This window comes from Mustelus asterias, chromosome 4 (genome assembly GCF_964213995.1).
Source record: "Mustelus asterias chromosome 4, sMusAst1.hap1.1, whole genome shotgun sequence".
NCBI lineage: Eukaryota > Metazoa > Chordata > Chondrichthyes > Carcharhiniformes > Triakidae > Mustelus > Mustelus asterias.
This window is the reverse complement of record NC_135804.1, coordinates 28,531,429-28,553,305: the sequence shown is the minus strand read 5'-3', so window position 1 is coordinate 28,553,305 and position 21,877 is coordinate 28,531,429. Positions and strand designations below refer to the sequence as shown.

Sequence of the window (21,877 nt, the reverse complement as noted above, 5' to 3'; positions counted from 1 at the left end):
AACAAAAATTTAATATGTGTGTGAAAAGCATTGTGCTAATTGTAAAATTACAAATGGTAATCTTATTATTAATTCCCTACTTATGACATTAAAAATATTGTGATTCATTTAAACTCTCAGTAATAAGTACCTTGTTAAATTTCAGACCAAGGGTTGCTGGATGTACCCAAAACTCCAGAAGAACAGGAAGTGAACAGGTCAACAGGCAAGAGGAAGGATTCAGAAGTGTGGCAGATGCCAGGTAAACTCCGTGCAGTTAAAAGTTTCTGTTACTGTCTGAAAAGCAATATATGGACTTGAATAATTATTGCGTTTCAGGATATTTTTGGCAATACTTTCACAAAGATTTGTGGAGGGGAGGGGAAGTCATGTTTAAAATATGTATCTGTGTATTTTTTTTTTGAAAGCCACTGAGATTATGAGTGGATAAAATGCTGATGAATAAGCTTTCATCTTGTTCCTTCCCAGGTTGTGAATAATTAAACCATTAGTATGTCTCGCCAATCGATAAACACCTCGCCCTTTGTGTGGGGAAGCTTTTGCTCTTGTGGACACAAAAGCAGTCAGATTTTGTAAACAGAAAGCTGCAAAGACAAATTTGACACGATCGGGAGAATAATGGAGGGGGTTAAGTTAGAAGTTATTTTGTTTGTCAAGCAAGGTGGTCATTGATGAGCAGTAGTGTAGCGCGGCTTTGTAAGGACCAACCCTTGATCCCATGTTCAAAAGAACAATACAGCACAGGAACAGGCCCTTCGGCTCTCCAAGCCCGTGCCGCTCCCTGGTCCAAACTAGACCATTCTTTTGTATCCCTCCATTCCCACTCCGTTCATGTGGCTATCTAGATAAGTCTTAAACGTTCCCAGTGTGTCCGCCTCCACCACCTTGCCCGGCAGCGCATTCCAGGCCCCCACCACCCTCTGTGTAAAATATGTCCTTCTGATATCCGTGTTAAACCTCTCTTTCCCCCCCCCTCACCTTGAACCTATGACCCCTCGTGAACGTCACCACCGACCTGGGAAAAAGCTTCCCACCGTTCACCCTATCTATGCCTTTCATAATTTTATACACCTCTATTAGGTCACCCCTCATCCTCCGTCTTTCCAGTGAGAACAACCCCAGTTTACCCAATCTCTCCTCATAACTAAGCCCTTCCATACCAGGCAATATCCTGGTAAACCTCCTCTGCACCCTCTCTAAAGCTTCCACGTCCTTCTGGTAGTGTGGCGACCAGAACTGGGCGCAGTATTCCAAATGTGGCCAAACCAACGTTCTATACAACTGCAACATCAGACCCCAACTTTTATACTCTAGGCCCCATCCTATAAAGGCAAGCATGCCATATACCTTATTCACTCCCTTCTCCACCTGTGACGTCACCTTCAAGGATCTGTAGACTTGCACACCCAGGTCTCTCTGTGTATCTACACCCTTTATGGTTCTGCCATTTATCGTATAGCTCCCCCCTACGTTAGTTCTACCAAAATGCATCACTTGGCATTTATCTGGATTGAACTCCATCTGCCATTTCTTTGCCCAAATTTCCAGCCTATCTATATCCTTCTGTAGCCTCTGACAATGTTCCTCACTATCTGCAAGTCCAGCCAATTTCGTGTTGTCCGCAAACTTACTGATCACCCCAGTTACACCTTCTTCCAGATCGTTTATATAAATCACAAACAGCAGAGGTCCCAATACAGAGCCCTGCGGAACACCACTAGTCACAGGCATCCAGCCGGAAAAAGACCCTTCCACTACCACCCTCTGTCTTCTGTGACCAAGCCAGTTCTCCACCCATCTAGCCACCTCCCCCTTTTTCCCATGAGATCCAACCTTTTGCACCAACCTACCATGAGGGACTTTGTCAAACGCTTTACTAAAGTCCATATAGACGATATCCACGGCCCTTCCCTCGTCAACCATTCTAGTCACTTCAAAAAACTCCGCCAGGTTAGTTCCTTGCACAACAGTGTTCCATCTGGAAACTCCCTTTCCTCTCAATAGCTCTTGAATGTTGACTGGCCTCCCAAATCCATTCTGATCCTTCTCAGAATTCCATGTTTGAATCCTGCCAACCATCTTTCACTTCTGCCACATCAGGAGTGGTGGCATCTGCTTTCCTTCTTATCTATCTAGTCATAGCCAGAGAATCACTTGCAATGGTATCTTCCTGCTCCCAAAATTAGCTGCTGACCCATATTTACATCATCACTCAGACTGCCTATTTCTCGCTTTGTAACATTGCCTGAATACACTCCTGTCTCAGCTCATCTGCTTGAAACTTTCATTTGATATCTCTAGGTTTGACCATTCCAATGCACTGCTGACTTCCATAAACTTGAGGTCATCCAATTTCTGTTGATTCTGCCTGAAATCACAGCAAGTGCTATCCCCTGATTTTCCATTGGTTCTTGGTCAAACAATGTTTTGATTTTAAAATTATCATCATTGTTTTCAAAGCCCTCAATGATCCCCCTCCTCCCCATTTCTGTTATCTTCTCCAGCCACATAACCTGCTGAAATACCTGTACTTCTCTAACTCTAGCCTTTTGAGCATCCGCAATTTCAATTGCTCCACCACAGCTCTTGGCCATGCCTTCAGTTATCGATATCGAACTTCTGAATTACACCTCCACCTCCCATGCGGCACGGTGGCAGAGTGGTTAGCACTGCTGCCTCACAGCACTAGGGACCCGGGTTCAATTCTGGTCTCAGGGTCACTGTGTGGAGTTTGCAGGTTTTCTCTGTGTCTGTGTAGGTTTCCTCCGGGTACTCCGGTTTCCTCCCACAGTCCAAAAATGTGTGGGTCAGGTTGATTGACTATGCTAAATTAATCCTAGTATCTGGGGGATGAGCAGGGTAAATATGTGGGATTATGGGAATAGGGCCTGGGTGAGATGTGGTTGGTGCAGACTCGATGGGCCGAATGGCCGCCTCCTGCAGAGTAGGGATTCTATGATTCTTTGCCCCTCTACCTCCCTTTCCTCCCTTAAGACTTCCTCCTTTAAAACTTGCCACATTGACCAAGCTTTTGCCCGAGCATTTCCTTATGTGGTTCAATGTCATATTTTTTTAATAATGCTTTTGTGAAGTGCCTGGTGATGCTTCATTTGGTTACAAATGTTATCGAAAATAAATTGTTGATGTAATAACTTAGTATAATTGTTTTGTGGGACCTAAACGCAATTACATATGAACATATGAATTAGGAGCAGGAGTAGACCACTTAGCCCCTCCTGTGCAATTCAATAGGATCATGGATGATCTGATTGTAACTTCAACCACATATTCACCATATACTCACATATACTCATGCCTACCCCGATAACCTTTTACCTGCCCTTGTTAATCAAGAATCTATCTCTACCTTAAAAATACTCCACTGCCTTTTGAGGAAGAGAGTTCTAAAGACTCACGACCATCTGACTGAAAACATTTCTCCTAATCTCTGACTCAAATGAGACTCCCTTATTTCTAAGCAGCGGCCCCCTAGTTCTAGATTCTCCGACAAGAGGAAACGTCCCCCCCTCCATATCCACCCTGTCAGTACCTGTAAGGATTTTAAAGGTTTTGATCGAATCACCGCTTACTCTTTTAAACTCCAGTGGACACGTGTCTAGTCTCTCCAGCCTTTCCTTATAAGAGAACCTGCCCATTCCTGGTGTTGAGTTAAATGTTACAGAAGCAAGATACTGTAGATGCTGAAAATCTGAAATAAAAACACAAAAATGCTGGAAATACTCAGTAGTTGCTGCAGAATCATAGAATCATAGAAACCCTACAATACAGAAAGAGGCCATTCGGCCCATCGAGTCTGCACCGAGCACAATCCCACCCAGGCCCTACCCCCATGTCCCTATATATTTACCCACTAATCCCTCTAGCCTACACATCCCAGGACACTAAGGGCAATTTTTAGCATGGCCAATCAACCTAACCCACACATCTTTGGACTGTGGGAGGAAACCGGAGCACCCGGAGGAAACCCACGCAGACACGAGGAGAATGTGCAAACTCCACACAGACAGTGACCCAAGCCGGGAATCGAACCCAGGTCCCTGGAGCTGTGAAGCAGCAGTGCTAACCACTGTGCTACTGTGCCGCGGTGGAGGGAGGAACAGAATAACAGTTCAGGTCAACGGCCTTTCATTAAAACATAACTTGTTCTTTGTATTCATTTGCTGTGAAGTAAAGCAGCTTAACTGATTGATATCTGACACAAGTATAAATTGCTCTGTGTCCTACTATTTATTTTGTCTTTCTTTGTCTTGTTTTCTCTCCCCAAATGCATTACCTCATATCCTTGCATTGTATTCCATTTACCACTCAACTGCTCACCTGACTTGTCCATTGATATTTCCTGCCATCCACAGCTTTCTGCCTCACAGTTAACCACACAGCCAACTTTTGTATAATCTGCAACCGTCTTTATTATGCTTGATACGTTTAGGTCTAAATCATTGATACATATCACAAAACATTAGGAACCTAATACTGAGTTTTGAGGAACCCCATTGCAAACAGTCTGTCAGTCACAAAAACATGTGTCGACTATTGCATTTTCGGGCACTCAGTCAATTTTGGATCCAACATTTGCCATATGTCATTGAATTTAATGAGCCTTAACTTTTCTGACCAGTGAGCCATGTGAGACCTTGGCAAAAGTCTTTCTTTTTTAAAAAAAAAGACACTGCATCAATTCTCCTTGTTACCTTCTCAAAAAATCAGTTGGCCACATCCTTTCCTTAACAAATCAACGCTACTGACTTGAAACATTAACTCTGCTTCTTTCCACAGATGCTGCTTGACCTGTTGAGTAATTGCAGCATTTTTTTGTTTTTAGTCAGATTTCCAGTATCTGCAGTATTTTGCTTTTGTGTTGTTGTAACCATCCTAATTGTTCTTGATTCATCTGTGCCTTTTTTTTTGAAGCACTGGTTTATACTGTCCTCAAAACTTTTCCAAAAGTTTTCCCATCACCTAGGTTAAACTGACTGGCTTGTAATTATTGGTCTATCCCTTTCTACCTTTTTGGGCAATTGTACAGCATTAGCATTGTACAGCAATACTCCTTGTATTGAAGAATGTACTATTAACCACCTTTGCCCCCTTTTTTCTCCATATTCATTTATCAATTTTCTGCCTTGCTTTTTCCGAAAATAAGCCCAGAAGCATGTAAATTTTCTGATGCCTATAACATTAGAAGTTTGACTAACAAAGGGATGGGTTTGGGTAGGACAACGAAATGGGAGCTGAGGGATGTGTTAAGGTGAGGGATGCATAGGCTGGGGGTAAGCATATATAGTGTAATCTTCCTTTGACTTGAACTCTTGACTGTATGAGCAAGAGGCAAAAATCAAATCTTAGCATAGTTGCAGTTTTTTGAACATTTAGTATCCTAACAACATTTCATAACATTTAACAGATATCTTAAACAGGCGTATTCAGTAGAATGGGAGTGTTTGTGTTTAAACATAATTAAAATTGTGCTTCTCACCCCTTTCAAGGAAGCCATGACTCTTTCTAATATTCTGTAATGTACAATAAAACTCTTGGATATCTGTTGGAATTCTGCAGTATTCAAGTTTGCACTCAATGACTTTAAGTGGTCTATTTCTCTTTCCATTCCTCAACGTTGAAAAAAAACACAAAACGAGACAATTTAAGTTTAATTCCACAGAGGAAAGGAATTTTCATGAACAAAATAGTTCCACAAAATCCTCAACCTTATAATTTATACTTTGAAAGCTGTAGCGTCATTAGCCATTCTTTGAATTGATGAACATTTGTGTTTCCATTTACGGAGCTGAGAGGGATTGGGAGAGAGAAGGGCTCTGACTTCTTTTAAAAGAAGCACGTGGTGAGGTATTGATACAATATTTAAATTTTCTGAAATAAATTTGAACCTACCATTCAAAATATTGCGGGGGGGGGGGGGGTCGTCAGTGGTCCACTATTTATGAATCTTGGTGTAAATGTTTGTTGGAGTAAATAATGGTAGAAATTTGGGGGGGAAGCATGCATTTAATGCTGCTCTTTATATTCCAAGCAAGATAGTGCAGTTAACTGTATTTGTGTACTGAGAGTTATGCCTGAAGAAACAGTGGCTGCCTAGTGATTGTGATGTGTCATGTGGACTACTAAAGCCTGCTAGAATACTCAGTTACCTGCACTGCACTATCATTGGTGGTGAGTGCCATCACTGCCTCAACTTGTATAGATGATAGTTTTCAGGTTCCATAGGCGACATCTGCTTCTTAGCTACATATTGATCCACATATTGGTCGTGGCTGATCTTATTGTGCCTTCAATGTCATTTTCCTGCCTACTCCCGATACCTTTTGATTCCCTTGTTAGTCAAGAATTTATCTACCTCTGCCCTAAACATATTCAATCTCCCTGTTTCTACCACTCTCTGGGGATGAGAGTTCCACAGATTAATGACCTTCGCCAGTATTGGATCAGCCATTGGAGGCAGGGAGGTGTCAGAATCTCATTGCCTGCAGTGAATCAGCAGCCTATTTTTCCTTTCCCACGATGGAAAAGAGACGTAGAACAGGCAACCAGTTCACCATGAGTCATGTTACTGCCGAAACTCATACACCAGTAGCCCCTCCATCTCTCCCACTTGGAGTACTGCGCGCAGTTCTGGTCACCTCATTACAGGAAAGATGTTGAAGCCATTGAAAGGGTGCAGAGGAGATTTACAAGGATGTTGCCTGGATTGGGGGGCATGCCTTATGAGGATAGGTTGAGGGAGCTTGGTCTCTTCTCCCTGGAGAGACGAAGGATGAGAGGTGACCTGATAGAGGTTTACAAGATGTTGAGAGATCTGGATAGGGTAGACTCTCAGAGGCTATTTCCAAGGGCTGAAATGGTTGCTACGAGAGGACACAGGTTTAAGGTGCTGGGGGGTAGGTACAGAGGAGATGTCAGGGGTAAGTTTTTCACTCAGAGGGTGGTGGGTGAGTGGAATCGGCTGACGTCGGTGGTGGTGGAGGCAAACTCGTTGGGGTCTTTTAAGAGACTTCTGGATGAGTACATGGGATTTAATGGGATTGAGGGCTATAGATAGGCCTAGAGGTAGGGATATGATCAGCGCAACTTGTGGGCCGAAGGGCCTGTTTGTGCTGTGGCTTTCTATGTTCTATGTTCTATGTACTTTACTCCATTTGGTGTGCTATTATAGAGGTTGGTGCTTATGTTAAAATGACAGAGTTGCTTAACTACGCTGTTGGAGCTACTGGGCAGGCACTTATTTTCCATTTAAGATGTAAACATTGAATCTTTCCAGGAGTGACTTTCTAATGTAAATGTAGAAATGTTGCCCATCTATTTTTCAAAACTGCCATTTATTTTGAGTAATGTTCATAGCAGAGCTGTCAGGTTTTTTAACAATCGGATTAGTTACACAACTAAATGTTTGGGGGTGGGGAAAAAGACAACAGATGCTTATTTACAATGATTCCCAGTTTTACATTTATTTAGTGTTGCTTTTGGAGATTGTAATGTTGATAAGCATTTCATTTAATCAAATTAATGCAGCTTGGGAAATAACATATGCTGAAATTGGCCAGAAGAAGAGTTCTTTAATGTATTACAGTAATATCTGTAAATTATTTTCTAGGTTGGGTGTAATTTTATCATGTTTATTCTTGTATTTAGATATTTAATTCCCAAGTGTTCTTTCAAGCTCATGGCATGTTCGTTTTCACTTGTGGGGTTGGCTAACAGATTGTTCTATACACTTTCAATACCACTACTACCCTTCAAACTTAGTAGAAAGTTACATTTTACTTTTTGCAGAAAGACCATTTAGTTGTAATAAATCATTATTGTATCCTTCTCTAAGGGCAATCGCGCTACTGAGCAGGCATTTTCTCTGGATGATCAATAACTTGCAAAATACACCAAGTGCTCATGAACTGAGACCTTGAGTGTAACAAAAAAAGAAATTGAAGACTTTGTGATTATGTTGCATGACTAAGTTATGGGCCAGTAAAATTGCATTTGTATCCAAACTGTCAAACACTGAGTTGTGTGTACGTAATGGAGGTTTTTAATGATTTGCCAACCAATGCGAACAATCTTCTACATTTATCACCTCAAAATCTTCAGTTTTAAAAACTTGTGCTATATCCCCCCCCTCCTGCCCCCATCACCACAGATTTGGAATTCTATCATTTCCACTTCAATATTTCTATTACTGAAGCACTATTTTATCAGTTATTTGATCGTGATGATCAAATTTCGCTATCTTTTGACCTCCTTGCAGTCTGAATCTAATGAGCACCATAGTCATCCAAACCAATTCTGGTTCTCTGAATCATCTTTTTATTCTTGCAGCTGTTTATTGAAATTCTGTTTGTTTCCCAGCCAAATTAGTGGCCAGACACTTAGAGGTTGACGATCTCGCAGCTTGGAGAATGGAGAAAGGAGGTTGCACTCACTGAATACTTTGACCTTTTTAGTAGCTGCCGCTGTAGTTGTGATGTGTTATTGCAGCCTGAGGGATACTGTCATGCATTATCAAACATTGTATCTAAATAACTTTATTGCCTTCAACTTGTATGCTTCCAATTCTCCACAAACCCTTTCAAAGTTAAAAGCAAGTGTATATTGTTGCACAGTACTACACAATTTGTCTTAAATAGAGTTTTTGGCATTGCAGATTGTCTCAGAGTTTCATAGGAATTGGGGAAGTGACCAAAAAGGCTGTGATAATGTGGTTTTAATAAGACTTTAGATGATGGATGAAGATAGAGTGATTTGGGGAAGAGTTTTAGCATATGGAGAATTTAGCAGAATTGCTGCAGCAGATGTTTTCAGATACAAACATGCACACAACATAGAATTAGAAACAGGAGGCGGGCCCTTCAAGCCTGCTCTGCCACTCAATAAGATCATGGTTGATCTTATTGTGCCCTATTCCTGCCTACCTCCGATACCTTTTGGTTCCCTTGTTAGTCAAGAATCTATCTACCTCTGCCTTAAAAATATTCAATGACCCTGTTTCTACCACTCTCTGGGGATGAGAGTTCCACAGATTCATGGCTGTCTGAAGGAAACAAATTCTCCTCATCACCATCTTAAATGGGACATTCCTTATTTTTAAAACTGTGTTGCTTAGTTCTGCTTTCTGCCATATAGGGAAACCTCCTTCCAGTATCCACATTGTCAGGACTTTATTTGCGGCAACATGATCATGTCTCATTCTTTTAAAGTCCAATGGATACAGGCCCAGCCTGTCCAATCTTTCCAGTGGGGTTAAGGCTGGAGAATGTTGGAGAACTAAATTGCAAGGTGGGCTTAGGAAACACAAAAATTAGGATTTTCAAGTTGGAGTTTGATTTGATTTATTATTGTCACATGTATTAATATACAGTGAAAAGTATTGTTTCCTGCACATGATACAGACAAAGCATACCATCCATAGAGAAGGAAAGAAGAGAGTGCAGAATGTAGCGTTACAGTCATAGCTAGGGTGTAGAAAAAGATCAACTTAATGCGAGGTAGGTCCATTCAAAAGTCTGATGGCAGAAGGGAAGAAGCTATTCTTCTGTTGAGGGATTTGAGTGGAGGTAGGTGACTGGAACTTACAAAACAAAATGGGGATGGATGTGGAAGTTTGAATGAGTTGGAATTATACAGAGAAATTAAGCCTGGAAATAGGGGGGAAAAGATTTTGACACACTGAAATATGGGAGAAGGATAGAATGATGTGAAGATGAAAGCAAGTAGTTTGAGGGGATGTGTGATGTGGCTTGAAGCTCCTCTCTGGGTCATATAGGAGATTCCCATTTGATGTAGCATTTGGTATGATTAAATTGCATCGGAGTGTACACTTCCATTAAGGAGTCAGTGAGCAGTATTGGAGTAGTTCCCAATGGGAGAATAGGCGGAGGAGATTTATCAAAAAAAAACATTGCACCCAGTTCCAGTCAAGTATCTTCTGGTAGTGTCAGGGGCTCCATTTAGTGCACATTGCCAGGATAGCAAAACGAGCTCAAGTGGCTGAATGGCCTAGTCTACATTTCACTGAGGCAATATTGATCCATTAAGCATTTTCCTTGGATACATAACTGGATAGTGGCAAAATTGTGTAATTATAAACATTTGTAGAAAATATAGTAGTAGGTTTTAAGTTGAAACTTGGAGTATGACTCATTTACGCTTGCGAGAAGTGACATGCATTCACACGCAGGGTCCTGTTCTTTGCAAATAAAGGAAATATGTTCAAGCCTTGCATTTTATTAAATTACCCAGGAATGTGGGGAGCCTGTAGTTACCTGTTGCTTTCTCCATGACAATGCTTTAGCCCATTGGTTGGCAAGTTGACTCTAATCAGTATCCTTTTCTCCTGTAGGATGAATTGCAATGATCATTTGAAATTTGTCATGCTTGTGTTTGGCCTGATGAGTGCAAGATGAAAAACTTTGACAATATGTCTCTTCTCAGCAAAATTCAAGTTGAAACTGAGTTGTAAAGATCCTTTGGTAACCTGAACCTTGCATGAAAATTGATTATAAATTTCTTAACCACTCGGGCATCTTGATTGTGCTTGAAGAATTTTTAACTTGCATATTCTCTAATTTGACTTGCATGTTAATCAGCATTGTTGTAACAAGCGAACAGATTTTTAAAAGTTAAAGAATTGACACTTTTAATTTCTTAATTTGAAACTTGCATTTCAATTTATTTTCTGGTTTTGTTGCATTCCACGTTGATTTCACAGAACAGTTTAGTAAATTTAAATTATTGGTCTCAAACTTACTGCAAGTTCAAAGTGTTTCTCCACAATCGGCGTGGAATTCCATCACCACCATAAAGAAATGTGTGAGTGAAATGGGATAATGTTTATTAGTAAGATACTATATTGCAGAATCCTATCACTATCTCACAGCCTGCCATTAGAGCAGCAATTGTGAATATTAATTGTTCTGTGGTCTGGAGCTGATGGCAGGATGATGATACGTGGGATGATTGTGGGTTTTTCAAAACTCCCCTCTGTGATAGACCAGCTATCAGCCACATTCCAGCCATTTTGCTTATCAGCTAAAGAGATTCGGGGAAGGAAGAGTTGGCGCTTTTTGAGGTAGCTGTCTCAGCGCCGGCTGCTGTCAACTGGATAACCATAGAGATGGGAAGGATATAGATTGGCCACTTCAGTGACTAAATATCCTGGACATTTTTCCTCCTTATCTCTCATTTTCTATACAAAATGATAATAAAAATTAAATGGGTGTAGGCATTTTGCTTGTTGGATGTGAGCAACTAATTTTCCATTCGCTGTATTTTTGCATGACCCTGGAGAACAACATTATTTTGGTGCTTTTCTTAATCTTTAAAGTTTTCTTAAAATGTATATGTCCTGTCTAATATGGCTTTCTTTGTGCGCTAAATTGCTTGTATACAGACCAAAATACAAGCGACAGTCAGCACTGATGTTTGAGATACATGCACAAACAGGAACAAACTCCAGCAGTTCATTACTTGATTTGAACCAATGCTTTGTATTTCCCTCCAACATATTTAGAACACAATCACTGGGCAATTGACTATATGGATAGAATCAGGATGTACAGATCTTTGCTGAACAAAATGGGTCTAATTTGTTTCAAGTTTAAAACTCCATAATTATAATCTGCTGTACTTTATTATTGAGCAAAGGGAGAGAAGGCAAACTAAGGAATGGTAATATGAATTGATTCAAAATGGAACAGGTAAGCATAGCCCTGGACAGTCAAATGGCTGCACAATGATGCAGGAAAGATTTAACATTCTTAGTAAATTTCACGTGCCAGAATTTGATACAGTAACTTTTTGAATACTTGAAAATTGAAGAAATATGCTACATCCTTTGCATGTATTGTAAACCATTTGACTTCAGAGATCTTGTGGTTACAAATCCCAGCCTCCAGAAGCATTTGATGTCACCTACCTATTATATATCAACAATTCTTGGCTAGGTTCCTATATTGGGTTCAGACCTCTGTGAAAACAAGAATATTCCTTCTTCAGAAGGAAATAGTAGCTAATCTAGTCCCATCTCTGTGTAAACCATCTTGTTTGATTGGGGAGTGACAATAGCCATGAAAGAACTTGGCTCTTAAACTTCCCTTGTCAAAGAGTGTTAAATATGGAGACCTAAAGAAAGTATTTAGGAGGGGGCAGAGAAAGAGATCAGGTCATCTTGCAACTGCTGTAGAGGTTGATCTATGAATGGTCAGGAGTGATGTGCAGGATGTACATAGCTGCTTGTAATCCATGTATTGCACAGGAAACCTTTCTGTTTTGGAGCAGCACTTCCCCTTTTGCTCGGTTGAACTCTCAACTTTGAGAGTTAATAGGTTATAAGTTTTATATTCTAGTACATTGATTTACTTTTTTCATAAAGTTGATGCAACCATTTCAGCATCTACAAAATGCAGCTGGTCATCTACCGAGAATTGTCTCCACAATGAAGAAAGGCTTGGCACTTTTCACAACCACCAGATGTCTCGAAGTACTTTTGAAGTGTAATCACTGTTGTAATGTTGGAAATTCAGCAGCAAATTTGTGCACAGCAAGCTCCCACAAGTAGCAATGTGATGATAACCAGATAATCTGTCCTTGTGATGTTGACTGGGGGAATGTTTGGTCAGTGATAACTTTCCTGCTCTTTGTTGAATAATGTCATGGGATCTTTCATGTCCACTTGAGAGGGCAGATGGAGTTTGGGTTTAATATCTGATCTGAAAGGTGGCACCTGAAACAATGTAGCCCCCACCTCCTCCCCCCAGTGCCACAACACTAGAGGGTTGGCCTTCATTTTTGTGCTCAAGTCCTGGAGTGGGGCTTGAACCTGAAACTTTGTGACTCGGGTGAGAGTGCACCTGAGCCAAGACTGACACCTTTTTAAGTTTGAGGGTAATGCATCGTTGGAAGACCTGAGTTGTAAAGCTGGCTGTGCAATGACTTTAGGTAAGGGGGAAAAAAAAGAACTCTGCACCATGACACAATCTGCTCTTTGCCAGCAATGGAAAAACAATGATTAAAAATGAACTTTGAAAAAGTGCCAGGTGTTCAGTGAACCAATTTGGAATTTTTTCTACTTGACTTTGCAGATAGATGGCTTCTGATAGACTACTGCCTGGAGCTGGTGTCATACCACACGCCTAAATGCAATTTGGATGACGCCAATTAAATTAAATAAGTTTGTGTTAATGGAAGCTGAAACTCATATCAACTCTCAAACTGCATGGTGTAACTGGTGGTATAAGTACAATTTCAAAATTCTAATGTTACATTTTAAAATGCAGTCTTAATGTGTTCCAATGTACTACTTATTTATCCATTTTGACTATTTAAGCTAGCGGACTGGTTTTCAAAACGAACTGCTGACACTTTACTTAGTGAGCCATTACAAATTAAGTTAACTAGATTTTTCCTTCAATTTAAATGTAAAATTTTGTTTTCCCGTAGCTTGGAGGAAATTCAATTAGTGCCCTGTCTTAAGCTATCATTGTGTCCCGTCCAATATTTATCCCTGAACCACTATCACTGAAACAGATTATTTAGTCATTTCCATTTTGCTGCTTGAGTAAATTGGCTGCCCTGTTTTCTACATTACAACCCGTAACTACACTTGGAAAATATCTCGCTGGCTGTAAAGCACTTTTAGTGTCCCAAGGCTATGAAAAGTGTTATATAAATACAAGTCTTTTTTCTAATTTACTATTAAAATGTATGCAGATTTGATGGTCCAAAATAAGAACATCAACTACCCCATCCCTGGAACATAGGTGTAAGTTACAGAGGGAAAAGTAGCAATAGCACTTTTATAGGTGCCTGGATTTCTAATCTGCTCCTCGATTGTTCATAGGTTATTGTTCATGATCTATTCAGATTATTTTAGTCATAGAGTCCTAGAGATCTACATCGCAGAAAAGGCTCTTCGGCCCATTGCATCTGTGCCAGTCAAGAAACAACCACCTAACTATTCTAATCCCACCTTCCAGCAGTTAGCCCATAGCCTTGTATGCCTTGGCATTGCATGTGCACCTCAAAATACTACTAAAAGGTTCTGAGGGCCTCTGCTTCCACTGCCCTTTCAGGCAGAGAGTTCCAGACTCCCACCACCCTCTGGGTGAAAAAGCTGTTCCTCACATTCCCTCTCAACCTCCTTACCTTAAATCTATGCACCCTAGTCATTGATCCCTCCACCAAGGAGAAAAGTTTCTTCCTATCTGTGCACCTCATAATTTCATACATCTCAATCATGTCCCCCTGTGCTCCAAGGAAAACAACCCCAGTCTGTCCAATCTTTCTTCACAGTTAAAACTCTCCAGCGCAGGCAGCATCTTGGTAAATCTCCTCTGTACCCTTTCCAATGCTATTATATCTCTCCTATAAATTGGATTCCAGAACTGCACATAATACTCTAACTGTGGCCGTACCAACGTTTTATACAGATCCAGCTTGACCACCATGTTTTGACAGATAAAGGCAAGTACATCATCCTTTATCCACCAATCCCCCTATCTTGAGGGACCGGTGTAGATGCACACCAAGGTCCCTCTGACCCTTGGTGCTTCCCAGGATCCTGCCATTCATCCTGTATTCACATTTCTCCTTATTTGTCCTGCCCAAATGCATCTTCTCCTACCTTAATTCCAAATGCGTATTTTTCTAATCCTAGTTAAATTTAAAATATGTTATTATTTTGAGAGCTTCAATCACATTCATATTTGCAGTGCTATGTTATGGTATGTTTTGTAAGGTGGCAATATTTAATTGTGAAGTAATTACTTTTAAGGTCTGTTTAGCTTGCGATTCTTTAATTGCTAAATGTTATCCCCCTTCTCGCTCTCAATAAAGATTGTGTGTGTCTCGCTGTTTTAATTGCAAATGTGATTTTGGAGGATCTATGTTTTTTAACTAGTTCTGGCTTATCCTAGCTGCTAAAGTTCAGTTCATGTCCAGTATCTACTTCCCCTATAATGGACCTGAAGTTGAAGTTTCATTGCGCTGTTTTGTGTACTGTACTAACTTGTTGCCCACACTCCTTATCATTATCTACGACTTGATACTGTGTTACAAGCTTGAATTCAGCTGAGGCTGATGGGATGAAAATCCTCTGTCTAGCAGTAAAGGTCATGATGTGACATGAGTTTGGGTAATCCCAATTCCGTTCCCACTGTATATTTGCCTGTAACACAAAACTGATCTTAATTCAGCATTAATTTTAATAGATGAGTGCTGTCCACTTCAGAGTTGTTGATAATGTTAATGTATCATTTTTTTAAAAAGAAGTGAAGAATTGATCTCACACCTAATGGACTCCTAGCATTAGATATTATTCACCTAATTTACCCACATGTTTTATTAAAAAAACCCTTGGAGCTAGATAATTCAATAATCCTCCCCACACACTGCAATAATATTTCCTAGTTGTCAACCATTTGGGTTTCACAGGAGTAATCATTAATCTTTTTGTCCATGTTTGCGTTGCTCTAGCTGAAATGAAAACATTTGCTTGTACAAGGAATCAGAGTCATTTATGGCCTGGAAGGAAACCATTTGGCCCCTTGAGTCAATGCTGGCTCTCCGAGGAGCAACCTGTTCAGTCCCATGACTGTATACTATCTCCATAGCCCAGCACATTTCGATTTGATTTGATTTATTATTGTCACGTGTTGGTATACAGTGAAAAGTATTGTTTCTTGCGCACTATACAGATAAAGCATACCATTCATAGGGAAGAAAAGGAAAGAGTGCGGAATGTAGTGTTACAATCATAGCTAGGGTGTAGAGAAAGCTCAACTTAATGCAAGGTAAGTCCATTCAAAAGTCTGACAGCAGCAGGGAAGAAGCTGTTCTTGAGTCGGTTGGTACGTGACCTCAGACGTCTGTATCTTTTTCCTGACGGAAGAAGGTGGAAGAGAGAATGTTCGGGGTGCGTGGGGTCCTTAATTATGCTGGCTGCTTTTCCGAGGCAGTGGGAAGTGTAGACAATGGGTGGGAGGCTGATGGGTTTATTTCCAAGTGCCCATCAAATTTCCTTTTGAAATCATTGACTGCCTCTGCTTCCACTGCCCCTCATGGGCAGTGGCTTCCAGGTCAATACCACTCAATGCCATCCTGTGTGTGTCACACACAATAGGATCCTCGGACCCCAGGATGGGCTGTCATGTTGTTTAATTCACTGAGATGTGCTCGGCCCGAGTCCCAAATTTGTAGGCCATAACTTCTGAGCTCTAGGGCCTCCATTGGGCCAGGCAAGACCACCGAGATTCCCCGTTTCCCTCACTGTACGAGACTCCCTGGTCTCTCTCTCTCTTCTTCTCCCCACCCCCCAAGTCCCTGACAACATCTCCAAGGCCTAACCCGACCCCATCACCAAATCCTATCCACTTAGCTTATACACTTACCTTGTCAAAGACCTTTAAATTTACCTGATTTATGGAAGCTGGTGCAGTAAAAAAAGGTGACATGGCTTACCTGCCTTTGACTCTGCAGCCCTTGACACTAGGCCCTGGGACGCGCTGCACTGTCCAGATACCGCCCAATCTGTGTCAGAAGGTTGGGCGAGATTGGATCATCTGGATTTCAATGCAAGAACTTTCGAGCAGAGTGGCAATCCAACTGCGTCAGAAATTACAGCCCGCCTGCTTCATCAGGGGGTCTGGAAGTTATCAAACAACAATTACATTTCTTGATATCTGGGGTTGCAGTGACAGCTGTTCTTGAGTCGGTGCCTTGGGCATCCTGGAGCTTTGGGAGAAAAATGGAAATAAAAAGGCAACAACTCGTTGCACCACTAGTTATAAAGAATGTTACTTCAAGCATATCGACCAAAAATAAATGAGACAAGCCCTCAAAAGTGTCAGTGACCAGTTCTGAACCAATCTGATGGAGAAGTCAAACCTGTGGGATTTCCATTCAAGTATCTGACATCCTCATCCTCCCAATTAACCGTCCAGCAATGATCTGCACTCGGCAACATAAACCTTGAAAACTATGCAATATCAAACAAAGCACCTTGAAAGAAGCTATTGGTAACTGCAGCCTAGCCCTTGAACTAGTCCTACTCAGCAATGCTTAGGCTGCATTCCCACCACGGTCAGTGGTCATTTGCATTTGGTGTTCCAGCAAAGCAGAACCATGCTGCAATGTTGACAGCTGTGCCGAGGACCAAAACTGTGTTCCCCTCCTGAATATCAGTGAATAAGAGGAAGAGAGTGGATCTTCAGCATTGAATTCTCACATGACAATAGTTTTCCGCACCACAACTCCTGCCGTAGCTGAAGAGAGCCACGTGGGTAAAAGCAAACCTGTTCGATTGTACTGCATCTCTACGTGGGGTTAGTGTTTAGAGATGGAGATCTGGTATTGAAATTGACTTGCTGTGGGAGTCGCAGGACAAAAACAAGCAGACAAGGATAAGAAGGATGGAGATTCAATATACTTGGAAATGAGACCAACAAAGTGTCAGGAATCAAGATTTCTGAGGGGGAGATGAGCCCCAGATTCCCCCCTCCACAGAAAATAAATTTTGCAATGAGAATTCAGTTCCCCTGACAAATATTTGTGCATCTACCACAATAAGAACTGAATTTTTGATTTTCTTTTTCTGCCCATAATGCAAATGTTGCAATATCTGGTACAGCAACTGTTAATTCGTGACACTGTACACACCTAATGTAGTTAAATCTTTTCATGTGTCGGGCCTGTTGCATTTGACAGGAAAAGCAGACTGAATTGCAGCATGTGATGACACAGCACTAACAAAAATCCTAAATGGATAGAATGCCATCAGGAATTTAACTGATTCCGTTATCTTTAAACAATAACCTTGGTTGGTAGGCCTTTAAGCAGGCCACTCTTCCGTTGTGCGTTGTTTTGAGGTGTCAGTTTTTTTGAGGTTTGCATATCTTGTTACAATTCTGGTAGAAACAAGTAAAGCAAACACTACTAAATGAATGCTGTCTTAAGTGAGTACTTGTACTTTACATTGAAAAGCATAATCAAGCACATTCATATGTACGCTGGTCTAAGATTCAGAACTAAACCTTCCCTTGTTTCTTGTGACATCCACCTCAGAAAGCTTCTGGGAGGTTCCTTCATTTCCTTGGACCAAACCAAAGTGCCACAGCTCTCAGGAATTCACTTTGACTCTTGTTGTTCCTGCTACCCCCCGAGGTATGAGCTTTCATGTGGTCTTTCCACTATCCTCTACCTAAGTGATCCCCTTAAGTGCCTCATAGTTATGAACGTTCCAGTTCAAGTATGGGCTTCACTGCACCCGATCGTTGAACCTTCAACTCAGAAATTGTCATGATTTTTGATTCCGGTCTGTTTTCAGCTGTTCAGACTTTCTTTCTCTACCTGAAGAACTCTTGGTTCACACTCATCAACTTGTGTGCTTTTAGCTCCAACCCCAGAGGCGTTCAGGAAAAATTCCACAGACAACTTTCCAGAATTCCAACCAAGCCATCACTTGAATCACTCATCCGGATGGCAACAAAGGTTATCTGAGATATCTGATAGATATTTAAATTATTTGTTAGCTACAAACCTCTTGATCATGAGGTTTGCACGAATGATTCAAATTTCTCATGAAGTCAGGGCAATTCTCCTCAGACTTACAGTCTGCAATTCCCCAGCTGAAATAGACCACTTGCTACTTTTATGGCTTTCACTCTCCTAACTCCGACCTCGCACATGGAACCCTTTGAATTGCTGTTACCTGAGGTATTCTGGCTGATTCTAAAGTCCAGCCTTTTAATTAGCTTGCCCGTACAAATGTTATCTACCCAAAGCTCGAAGTTATCTTCTAAAATTAGGAATTAAGAACTAGATATTTGCAGCAATATGAAATAGCACTAAATTGGTAATCTCATTCAGGTTCTAGTTCAGGGATACTGTTGGAATTGTGTAGTGGAAACTTTACAAATTGTGCTTTATCTGAAATGGAATTGCTTGATGCCAACGTTGGATGCCTACAATGATGAAACCTGCGTTTTCTGGCATTGATATCAATTGCATCAGTGTCAAACATCAGGAGCTATCGATGGGAAATGAGAGGGAGATGTATAAAGTGTATGTTTAAGAAGGGGAACAGAGACTTCCCCGGGAATTATAGACCGGTGAGTCTCACTTCTGTTGTCGGCAAGATGTTGGAAAAAATTATAAGGGATAGGATTTATAGTTATTTGGAGAGTAATGAATTGATAGGTGATAGTCAGCATGGTTTTGTGGCAGGTAGGTCGTGCCTTACTAACCTTATTGAGTTTTTTGAGAAAGTGACCAAGGAGGTGGATGGGGGCAAGGCAGTGGACGTGGTATATATGGATTTTAGTAAGGCGTTTGATAAGGTTCACCATGGTAGGCTTCTGCAGAAAATGCAGATGTATGGGATTGGGGGTGATCTAGGAAATTGGATCAGGAATTGGCTAGCGGATAGGAAACAGAGGGTGGTGGTTGATAGTAAATATTCATCATGGAGTGCGGTTACAAGTGGTGTACCTCAGGGATCTGTTTTGGGGCCACTGCTGTTTGTAATATTTATTAATGATCTGGATGAGGGTATAGTTGGGTGGATTAGCAAATTTGCTGATGACACCAAAGTCGGTGGTGTGGTAGACAGTGAGGAAGGGTGTCGTAGTTTGCAGGAAGACTTAGACAGGTTGCAAAGTTGGGCCGAGAGGTGGCGGATGGAGTTTAATGCGGAGAAGTGTGAGGTAATTCACTTTGGTAGGAATAACAGATGTGTTGAGTATAGGGCTAACGGGAGGACTTTGAGTAGTGTGGAGGAGCAGAGGGATCTAGGTGTATGTGTGCATAGATCCCTGAAGGTTGGGAATCAAGTAGATAGGGTTGTTAAGAAGGCATATGGTGTCTTGGCGTTTATTGGTAGGGGGATTGAATTTAGGAGTCGTGGCGTTATGTTGCAACTGTACACAACTCTGGTGCGGCCGCACTTGGAGTACTGTGTGCAGTTCTGGTCCCCACATTACAGGAAGGATGTGGAGGCTTTGGAGAGGGTGCAGAGGAGGTTTACCAGGATGTTGCCTGGTATGGAGGGGAGATCCTATGAGGAGAGGCTGAGGGATTTGGGATTGTTTTCGCTGGAAAGGCGGCGGCTAAGAGGGGATCTTATTGAAACATATAAGATGATTAGAGGTTTAGATAGGGTGGATAGTGATAGCCTTTTTCCTCTGATGGAGAAATCCAGCACGAGGGGGCATGGCTTTAAATTGAGGGGGGGTAGTTATAGAACCGATGTCAGGGGTAGGTTCTTTACCCAGAGGGTGGTGAGGGATTGGAATGCCCTGCCAGCATCAGTAGTAAATGCGCCTAGTTTGGGGGCGTTTAAGAGATCCGTAGATAGGTTCATGGACGAAAAGGAATTGGTTTAGGTTGGAGGGTCACAGTTTTTTTTTTAACTGGTCGGTGCAACATCGTGGGCCGAAGGGCCTGTTCTGCGCTGTAATGTTCTATGTTCTATGTTCTATGTTCTAAAGAGAATATCAAAGTTTGAGGGGTTGCCGTGGAATCTGGGCACAAGAGAGAGAGGATAGGGGAAAAATGGGTGTTTAGAAAGCGGAAGGGCAGAAAGTGAGAATGTCGGACTCAAACAGGTACGGAGTTTAAAATGAGAAACGTGACTTGCATTTACATAGTTTTAAGTTTATTTATTAGTGTCACAAGTAGGCTTATATTAACACTGCAATGAGGTTACTGTGGAAATCCCCCAGTCGCAACACTTTGGTGCCTGTTCTGGTACACTGAGGGAGAATTTTAGCATGGCCAATGCACCTAACCAGCAAATATTTTGGACTGTGGGAGCACCCGGTGGAAACCCACACAAACACGGGGAGAACGTGCAGACTCCGCACAGGCAGTGACCCAAGCTGGGAATCGAACCCGGGTCCCTGGTGCTGTGAGGCAGCAGTGCTAACCACTGTGCCACCGTGCCACCCTCACCGATCTTATCATATAAAAAATTTCTAAATCATAACAAGCATTGAACTGAAGGAGATATCGGGGAGGTAACCGAAAACTTTGTCATGGTAGTTGTGTTTAAGGATAGTCTTGAAGGAATAGTGTATGGCTCGCAAAACAAAGGAAATTAGGGTAGAAACTCAAAAGTGGGCTTCGATAGCAAATGGTGAGAGGGAGGGATGGAGGAATGTATATGTAGTTGGAATTAGAGGAACAGGGAAGGTAACAAAGAAAATTGCAGCACAGGAACAGGCCCTTGGCCCTCCAAGCCTGCACCGACGATGCTGCCTGACTGAACTAAAACCCCCTACTCCGGGGAGCATATCCTTCTATTTTCATCCTATTCATGTATTTGTCAAGACACCCTTAAAAGTCACAACAGTGATTGTAGGGCAGGAAGGTGCTGAAGAGGAAGTGTAAGAGGGATTTACACTCAAAGATGAGAATATTAAATTTGAGACAAGTAAATCAGAGCCATTCCAGGTCAGCAGGGGTAGGACCAAGGCACACGGAGGAAGGAAGGAAGCAGCAGAGACGAGTGTGGAAGATAAAGAAGATTAATCCCTTTGTCTCCATTTTAAAGAATGGGAGACCAGAGGAGAGACAATTCCAGGAAGAGATTTAATTTAAACTAATCATTTTCTGCAGTCACTACTGCAACCAATCCTTGGCTGCTCTGCCATTGACGACAGCCGTGACATTGGCAAGAGAGTGTGCGAAAGTGGACAAGGTGCTGCTGCAGACTCCATAGGGTCTGTACCCCCACCCTGGTTGCTCACAGTATTATCAACACTGCTATCTGAGCAGAGGGAGCTGGAACAGCAGCTGTGTTTCAGTCATTGGTGTGCTTAAATGGCTCAGCCTCCCTACACAGGCGAATAAAGTGTTT

The 21,877-nt window shown here is 41.7% G+C and overlaps 1 protein-coding gene across 4 annotated transcripts in view; it reads left to right on the top strand.

Moving 5' to 3' along the window:
• zfpm1 (zinc finger protein, FOG family member 1) overlaps positions 1-21,877 on the top strand; it is a 202,959-nt gene that overhangs the window by 90,392 nt on the left and 90,690 nt on the right. For all 4 annotated transcript variants that reach the window (XM_078210738.1, XM_078210739.1, XM_078210737.1 and 1 more), the window contains exon 3: positions 146-241. In XM_078210738.1, coding sequence (XP_078066864.1) covers positions 146-241 — 96 coding nt within the window. The remainder of the gene's footprint in view (positions 1-145; positions 242-21,877) is intronic.